Raw genomic sequence first — 9,700 nt, 5'->3', positions numbered from 1 at the left:
GTTAAAGAAAATATATTCTTTTAATATTGAAATTTAGTTTATATATGATTACACTTTAGGTTATATTTTTATTTAACCTTATTAATCAACTTATAATCATTATTAGAAAGAAATTGAAAAGTCATGAAAGTTTCAAATGAATGTGGTGAAAGGAAAAATGTTTCCTTTATAAATATATATAATGATAATGATATAGTGGAAAGATGGAAAAAATCGGAATTTTTTTTTTTTTTTTTTTTACCGTTTTTTAACGGTCAAAAAATCAAAATGTTACCGTTGGAAACAAATTCGCTTCGTATTTCACCTGTTGTTGAGCGTTACCGGGGTAACGGGCCTTAACGTAACGCCGGATAACGTGACCCTGGTGCGGTGTGCGAGCCGTTACCACGGCGTTTTCTTTGATCCACGTCGGACTCGTCCTCGACGACGTTGCCCGTACCGAGTCGTCTAACACATAATTAATTAAAATACAAATATATATCGGTGTTATGGTCTTTTTTATGTCTGTAAGCACGAAACCACAACAAAATCATACCAAATGATGGTCCGACTACAATTAAACAATTAGACCACACACTATCAGTATCTAATTTACTCATTAAACAATTAGACCTCACACGATCAGAATGTACTATGTAATTTACTCATTAAACAATTACACCACACACGATCAGCATGTAATCAAACAAGTAGACAAACTTACTACCATATAAACTTAATTCAAGCTTTTATTCATCCACACAAGTCTAACTACAACTGTTGAACAGTGTATGTATATACCAATTATGGTTCTTTCTCCAACTGAGAAGTAGCAGCAGCAAGATCTTCATCAAATTCGATATCCCAATTTCCATCCCACCGTATAAAGAACTCTGTATCCTCCAAATATTTAACCCGATGAACATCTCCGGCAGGAGTAAACAAGTAATCTCCGACACCCAGTTCATGTCTCTCACTTTTAGTCAAATTCCAAACGATCTTTCTTCCTTTCATCACCACCAAATCATGACCATGAGTATGATGATGACCCGGTTCAATGCTCCCAGCCGTGAATCTAACTATAGCCGATGTGGGTGTTTCTCTAACGATCTTCATAGATCCACCCGGCATGATTTCAATCGGAGAGAACTCACGCCCGGCGGCTAAGTTACAGATGGAGCAAGAGATTACGGAAATCGGGGGAGTAGTTCCGATTTTAGACATTTCATTGAGTGAAGTATCGAGAAACGTTTGGATATTTTCAGGCCAGGGTTCGGATTTCGAAGCAGGGCAAGGGGATAAGAAAGGGGTGTTGAGAAACATATCAAGGGTTTCGATGGCGGAGTCGAGGGACGTGGACATGCCGGAAAAGGCGATGACGTTGCAGTTGCTGATTGACCGGGCGTTGGCGGCGTCAGCGGGAGTGAGGCAGGTGGCGGCGTAGACACCGGGAAACTTGTTGGCGAAGATTGCTACACCGACGCCGGTACCGCAGGCGACGAGACCGCGGGTTTCGGTATCTGGGGAATTTGTAGCGGAGCTGACTATGCGGCCGACTTTTTCTCCTACGGAGTAGTAGTTATCGGTGCCGAGGTCTTCGACTTCGATGGCGAGGGACTGGAGGTGGGAGACGAGGGCATCCTTCAGGGCGGAACCAAAAGGGTCTGCTCCGGCGACTATTTTGAGACGGCGGTGAGAGTTTTGTGACATCGTAAGAGGTGGTTTGTGTACAGCAGCGGAGCCTGGAGATTGGATAGGCGTGTGCACTGTGAATAACTATTACTTGATGAGTGATAGATACCACCTGGCTTTTAAATGTATCAGAGTGGAGAGACTGGTGCCACAATAAGGCCATATGGTATATATAACACCAAGAAGGCTCGTGGTTACGTGGACCACGATAACAACCGTGGACATCATTCCGGCCGGTCATGGTCGATCGTGTTCGTACTTGCTCATTGTGTGTTCCACGAAATCAAACGGAAATGGATATTGGTCGATGCTTTGCAACGACTAGTTTCTTTGTAACGGTTTTTTTTAACCTTTCAAACATATTAAACTTTTTTTTATAAATGTCACACTTTCTATTAAACATACTCACACAATTTCTTCTTTCTTTTCTCACACAATCTCACATTTCTTTTGCATTCTTTCAAAACCAATGACTCTTAAAAGGATGAATTTGTTAGAAAATGAAGAATATAACTTAGTACGAGCATGGTAACGGCTTCAGAAGACCTAGTAATGCCTCCTAAATTTTTGGGTAAAAGTTGGAAATGTTTTCCATGATTTAATAGGTTGCCAAAGTCATAGTATTGATAAAATATGTGTGAAGTATCACGATATGAGAGTTAAATGTCTTGAATTCAATGGTATTTATAATTTTGTTATAAACAACGTACACGAATGCGACCCGTTTGTTGTGGTCATGCACCAATATGAAGACACGAAACACACACCGTTGTGGTTTTAGGTCCAAACTGAACCGCAAACCGCATGGTGCGGTTTTTGAATTCTAGAAACCGTTGGGTGCGGTTTTTCAATGGTTCGGTTTTGCGGTTTTTGAGTGCGGTTTCGGTTTGTACCGGTTCGGTGTTGGTTTTAAACTGAGTCAAACATATCGTGGATTTTTTATGTTCATCGTTACGATTTTTTTAACCGTGGTACTCATGTGAAGATTTTTGATTGTCTGACATGATGTCATTTCATTTCCACACATTTAGAAAGTGTAATTTTGAGTTTTTTATGTTGTTTACTTGATCACTTCATTTGCAACCTATATTCCCAAGCTTATTTTTTTATTTAGTTTGTGTTTAGAAGTTACAAACTTACAAGTTATAGCCAACGTAATGTTTACACTTTACACATAATCATTAAATCATAAACACAAAGTGACAAACTCACACATTAAACCTAATACCTAATTATTAATTACCGTCAAGTATATAATATATGTATAAATTAGAATTTATTAGTTTTTTTAAATAATATGGATAATTGTATAATATCAATTAGTGATTTATTTTATTCTAAATAAGCTTGCGGTGTGGTTCGATTTTGGTGGTCCGGTTTCTAGATAAAAACCGCATCGCACCAATAAATTCGGTTTTTCAAAAAAAAAAAAAATCCGCGCCATTGGTTTTTGCGTCAATTTCGGTTTTCGGTTGCGGTTTTCGCGGTTTTTCTTTTATCGGTTCGGTTTTTGCCCACCCCAAAGTTTAAACACGTTAAAGCTTGACGAAAATTGAGAGAGTGCCCAAAATTTAGTGATTAAAAATAAGGTTTAAAAAATAGTTTAAGTTGTTTGTGGTTGCATGTTTAAGTGTATTTTTTTATTTTATTTTATTTTATGTTGTGTGTTTTAAATTAATGTAATCTTGTTTCATTGACTAAAAAACTAGTTTAAAAAAATATGTTTTATTGTGTTTTTGAATTAAATATAATTAAAAAGAATATGTTTTATTGTGTTTTTGAATTAAATTTAGTTAAAAAAAAAATGTTTTTATTGTGTTTTTGAATTAAATTTAAATAAAAAAATGAGATGGAGTTGTGTGTTAGTGATAGGTATCACATGTTAGTGGTAGGAGAATATGGTGTTATGTGTCACCCACCACATATGTGGTATGTGGTGGGTATAACGGATGGTCTAAGATCTATTTCTTCTTTGACAGACAGGAGTCATATTATTTATACCACATTTTGTATGGTTCTTTACCACACCTAGGATGTGAAAACTATGGTAGAGAAAGAAAATGATGAAAGGATGTGGAAACTATGGTAGAGAAAGAAAAAGATGTAAGAAAGAAAAATAGAGAGAAAGACACGTGAATGAAAAGGGAAAAAAAAGGTTGTGATAGTTTTTGGGAGATGTGCAGTCAAACTGCACTCAAAACCGTATAAGGGGCGGTGTTCCTTACCTATATGGCATTGAGTGCAGTCGAAATCGCACTCCACTACCTTGAGCCTTATTAAAGTAAAAGTTTCATAATAATTATAAGTTTTCATGAAATTATCCTTGATGTATAAAAACAAATAAGGGTTTTTTGATTTATTTTTAAATTGAGATAACAAATACGAGACTAAAATCTTATTAGATGCATGTAAACCTCAAATAACATAAGTACATTATTAGCTACATATGTATATAAGATTAATAAATATATTTAAAAAGTAAGATAAAAAGTAGTTAAGTATTTAAAAATAATATTATATACGTATGAGAAAGTAAATATCATTCTATTTTTTTCTATTTATTATTTTATCCATGCATGAAATGATAACAAATGTCATATTCTAATAGAATTAATTATATTTGATGTCAATTATCATCGTGTTTTATAGTGATCGGAAGTTGAAAGATAATTAGTATTTCCGATTATATTTAGGAAAATTGGATGGAATGAGTGTTGTATGTGGACGTGTTGTTAGAGAAAGAGGAAAAGCAAAAGGTTACCAATTATTTTAAGACTAATCGGAGTGGGTAACGCCCACTCCCGCTTTTATGACCTGGACATTGGAAAACGGCTGAAAACGCTGTTACCACAGTTGCACACCGCCCCATCATGGCGTTTTTGAGCGTTATGTGGCTTCCCGTGTTCATAGTAATGAGTGGCAACGAGGCGTTCTTCTTATTTCTTCCTTTGTTTTCTTCACCTCAACGCAGTTGCTCTATTTCTTCCTCCTCGTCAACCACCGTTTCCGTTTCCTTCAAGAAGATGATGATCTGGCGGCACAATATCCTTCAACGGTTGTGCCCATACCCACCAGTCTAAAGGGCTAAAAGCCACGGTTTTAATTTGTTCAAAATCTTTTTTTAACCATTTACCATTAAATGTACGTATATGTTTCAATTAATGAGGCTTTGGCTTTGCCGATCACCAACAGTTTCAATTAAACCATTAATTGTTGTGTTGTTGGTAACCATATTGCTCAAGTGCTCGTGTTCTTGGAACTATCAAACGAACATACAAAAACATCATTTTGAAAAACGGTGTGTATAATGATTGGTAAGAATATCGTTTCTTCTTCTTTAGTTCAAAACCTTTTGTTGCATGAAAGAAAAGATCCATTGAAGGCTTTGAAGATTTACTGAAGTGTAAATCGCAAGGTAATGAATGTATTCTGATAATTATTTAAATCTTTAATTTAAGACAAAAATGAAAAATGGTCCATGTGTTATGTTGAAAATTGTCATTTGGTCCAAAAAGGTTTGGACTAGAACCACGGTTCATCCGACCGAGAAGTTAATCATGGGGAACGCCGATTTTGTTTGTGAAAAAGAAGGACGGTTCTCATCGAATGTGCATAGATTATCAAGAGTTAAACAAATTGATTGCAAAGAATCGATATCCACTTCTGAGGATCGATGGCCTCTTCGATCAACTACAAGGTGCATCTTGGTTCTCCAAGATTGATTTGAGGTCGAGATATAACCAGATGAGAGTCAGAGAGGAGGATGTGAAGAAGATATCTTTATGAAATCGATATGGTCACTATGAGTTCATGGTGATGTCATTTAGGCTCACCAATGCACCTGCAACATTCATGGATTTGATGAATCGGGTATGCAAGTCGATGCTCGATCGGTCAGTCATTGTGTTCATTGATGATATTTTAGTCTACCCCAAGACCAGAGAACAACATGATGAGCACCTGCAAGAGTTACTTGGAGTGTTAAGGAAGGAGAAGTTGTGTGCCAAGTTATCCAAGTGTGAGTTTAGGTTGCGAGAGGTCTAGTTCTTGGGGCATCTCGTTAATCAGAACGAAATTGTGTTCGATCCGACCAAGATCGAGGTGTATACAGTGGGAGGTCCTGAAACCTCCATCTGAGATTCATAGTTTTCTTGGGCTATTATCATAAGTTTATCCAAGATTTTCCTAAGATTGTTGTTCCTCTCAGTCGCTTGACGAAGAAGAGTGTGCATTGTCGTTGGGGGCTTGAGCAGCAAGCTGCATTTGAGACTCTGAGGCAAAGACTATGTGAGGCCCCAATATTGACCCTTCTAGAGGGTGTTGAGGATTTTATGGTATATTATGATGCTCCGATCACGAGTTTAGGGGAGGTGTTCATGAATTGAGGTAGGTTTATTATGTATGCTTACAGGCAGTTGAAGCCTCACGAGGCTAGGTATCTTATACATGATGTGGAGTTGGGGGCAGTGGTGTTTGCCCTTAAGATTTGGCAAAACTAACTTTATGGGGTCCGTTTTACCATCTTCATGGATCATAATATTCTGAGATATCTTATAGACCAGCCGAACTAGGTGGTTTGACGTTATCAAGGATTATGATTGTGAGATCATTTACCATCCGGGGAAGACTAATGTGGTCATTGATGCCTTGAGCCGCAAGGCGGATATTGCTATTATTTGAGGATGACCTTCATTTTACCTCTTCTATATTTGATCAGGGAGGATCAAGTCGAGGGAATCAAGAGGTAGAACTGGAAGAATGAGAAGTTTAACACCCGTTTTCCAGATTAGATCAGAGTAGGGCATAAAGGAGTCAAAGGCATGATGTTTGGGAAAAATCTTGTGTCACGACATGACCAAGAAAATGAAGAGCGCGTATCTGGAGGTTGTTCACGATGTTACATGTATATGGTCATGACGTCACATGTATGTGTTCACAACGTGACAAGGGCTGCAGCCCAAGCCCATGATCTTTTAGAGTTTCCTTCGTATTTAAGCTCCTTAAACTCGGATTTAGGGTTCATTTTACAACCTCCATCATTATCCTAACCCTAATTTCTTGGTGGTTTTGGGTCATTTTGGTGCTTTTGGTTCTCTTTGAAGGAAGTAGAAGGAGAATTGGTGCAAGGATCAAGCAAGCAACAACTTCTCATCTTTGATATCACCTTCTTGACCATTTGTAAGGATTCAAGCTTCTACCTATATGGATTTTCTCTTAGATCTAAGTTGTTTTATTCCTTTTTGGTTTGAGTGAATGGATGGAATAAAGTTGGCAACTTTATGGCCTTCTAGAGTCCATAGAGCATCACATCTCATGGATCTAAGGATTGGTTGTGGATTGTGAACCTTGCATGAGTTTTAGGTCATTTTCTTGGATTTTGACCTAAGTTAGGTTGAAGACATGCATGGAGCATGCATGTCCATAAAGTTGTCAATTTTATGAAACTCTAGAGTCCCTTAAAGCTTTCTGTAAACTTAGTGTTGAGGACTCAAATCATTAAGATATTACCTCAGATGATGGGGGATTCCGCAATTATCTTGTCCTGCTGATTTTAGGACGTGACTGGGTAGGGTTTAAGTCATGGTGTCTGCTAATTGAGTTGTCTGTGACTGAGTTGGTGTGAGACCGAGTTGGAATCGGGATGAGTGTGTTCTCACGACATGACTAAGGGCTGGTCATGACATGAGGGTCAACTGTTGGTATTGTTGGTTGTTGACTTTGACTTTGACCGTCGACTTTTTGGCATGGTTGACTTTTAGTGGATTTGATGGATTCAGGGTATAGGATAAGGTTGGATCTTGTATGATTTGATAGGTGTGTTCCAACACTAGTTGCGCGACAGTGAGTTGTGGTTTTGCTAACTTCATGAGTCATGTGAGTTTTCTCACTATAATGTGTATGATGTTACTTGTCTTTGTGACTCATGCATTAGTATGTTGGGTTGGTCCCATATATATGTTGGGTTGGGCTTGTATGAACATAGGGTTGGGCCCATTTGTATGTTGGGATAGGCCAATATGTATGTTGGGCTGGGCCTGTATGTATGCAGGGTTAGGCATGTTTGTGTGAGGGGTTGGGCCCGTTGATATGTATGGCATGTGGTATTTTGGGGAAATCACTAAGCTTTGTGCTTACAGTTTGTAGTTTAAACATTTCCAAGTACTTCCAGTTCTAAAGGGAAGAGCTCGGCATGATCGCACAACATCCCTTGATTTTATTCCGCATTGTTATTTGGTTTCACTCTGATGTTGAGAATATTTATACTATGATTGGTTTGGAACAATTGGTTGTATCTTTTGGGTCTTTGCAAAATGAAAATTTTACTACTATTTTTGGGATGTTATAAGAAGGTCTAAGGTCAGTGTAACATCCTATTCCCTGCCATTTATGAGCCATGGACCATAATTCGGTTGTGTAAGGTTTTGGGCCTTAAGGAGGCAATGTTTAGTCCATGTGGAAGGAGGTAATGATAATTAGAAGATTTTACCCTTGAATTGTGTTTTGGGATGAAGGATAGAAAGAGAAAAGTCATAGGTCGGGTTCTTGCATGAAATATGAATTTTTTTGAGAACTTTTTAGTCAAAGATATTTAAATAATATTGTAGAGCTCTTCAAAACCTATCCGGGGATATAAAGAACATTGAAAACGGAGTTGGAGCGAAGAAGTTACGACTGTTTGAAGTTAGGACGATTTTTGGTTTAGTCGCATACACAAGGCGTACAAGGAGTACGCTGGGCATACTAGGGTATCCCTAGTATGATGGACATACTAGGACTATGCAGGGCGTATGCGATCAGTGACTAAACCCTATTTTCATGGTTTGAGCCCTATTTAAGCTCCTTAATTTCCCCAAACTCATTCCATTATTAACCTCCACCTCTTCAACACCCTCTCTTTAAAACCTAACCCTAGAACTTGTGAGAAAAAGAAGGTGATTTTAAGTGCTTTGGAGTGTTCTTTGTGCACCTTGGAGAAGAAGGAGCTCATTGAAGAAGTGTTGGTTGCATTGGAGCTTGTATATCCAAACTTTGTTCACGTTGATCTTTCTTCTAAAGGCATAAAGTTTGAATCATGATGATGAAATTGTTAGATCTAGCTAGTTTTGGGTGTTATGAGCTTTTGGTAACTTTAAGTGCATAAAGTTTTGATCTTGAAAGTCTGTGACCTTGTTGTGGATAAAGTTGAAAACTTTATCCATATAAACATCTTTTTAATTCAGATCTGAAGGTTAGAGACTTGGACTTAATGGATTAAGTTGACAGGATGCATTTTGGGTCCCTTTGAGACTTAAATACTAGATCTTGTTTGTTGGGACCATTCTAATGGATAAAGTTGCAAACTTTATCCACTATAGAGCTGTTATGAACCATAAGAATGTGATCTTGGCCCTTCTATCCCTTCCATGCAAGAGTTGTGATGTCTTAATGGGTTAAGTAGATAAGGTTTTTAGTGTTGAGCACTTTTTGGCCATGCAAAACCATAAAGTTGGAAACTTTATGGTCAATGACGACATTTTGGACTTGGATCTGCAATTTGGATGTAAAAGATCAAGTATTAAGCACTTAATGCATTAAGAAGGAAACCTACTTCGTACGTTGGGCGTACCAAATGGTACGCTGTGCATACGCATGTTAAGCCCCGATACCTCAGACCTCGAGTATGCCCCACTTACAAGGGCTGGGTTGACTTGGCTAGGTTGACACGATTGATTTGTTGATTTTGACCATTTTTGACCAAGGGTATTTTGGAAAACTGTTATTAATTTAGAATGGGAAATGTTTTGATATTTAGGAGTCGAGTAGAGTCGGTTATTGGATCAGGGATTATTTAGACTACATTCAGGCTGAGATGTGAGTTTTCCTCACTGTACCCGTGGGTCGAGGGCACCAATGTCGGCCCACTAGATTAATTATCCTGGTCAGGATAGTGATATGATAGTTGTAGCTATTCAGTAGATCCGTATGATTATATGTATTGTTGGATGTGTGTTTATGTTATTTGTTGCATATGTCAACATGTTGTGTTGGG

General features: G+C 37.9%; 1 protein-coding gene across 1 annotated transcript; it reads right to left on the bottom strand.

Annotated features, from left to right (window-relative positions):
- Window positions 1–613: 613 nt before the first annotated feature.
- Window positions 614–1,802, bottom strand: DRT102 (DNA-damage-repair/toleration protein DRT102). Its single transcript, XM_079007096.1, has one exon. The coding sequence runs from the start codon at window positions 1,687–1,689 to the stop codon at window positions 784–786; it is 906 nt and encodes a 301-aa protein (XP_078863222.1). The 5' UTR covers window positions 1,690–1,802; the 3' UTR covers window positions 614–783.
- Window positions 1,803–9,700: the final 7,898 nt, after the last annotated feature.

The sequence above is a fragment of the Lactuca serriola genome, chromosome 6, assembly GCF_051521515.1.
Source record: "Lactuca serriola cultivar US96UC23 chromosome 6, Lser_US96UC23_V15, whole genome shotgun sequence".
Lineage (NCBI taxonomy): Eukaryota > Viridiplantae > Streptophyta > Magnoliopsida > Asterales > Asteraceae > Lactuca > Lactuca serriola.
The sequence above is the reverse complement of the archived record's forward strand: the minus strand, read 5'-3'. Positions and strand labels throughout refer to the sequence as shown.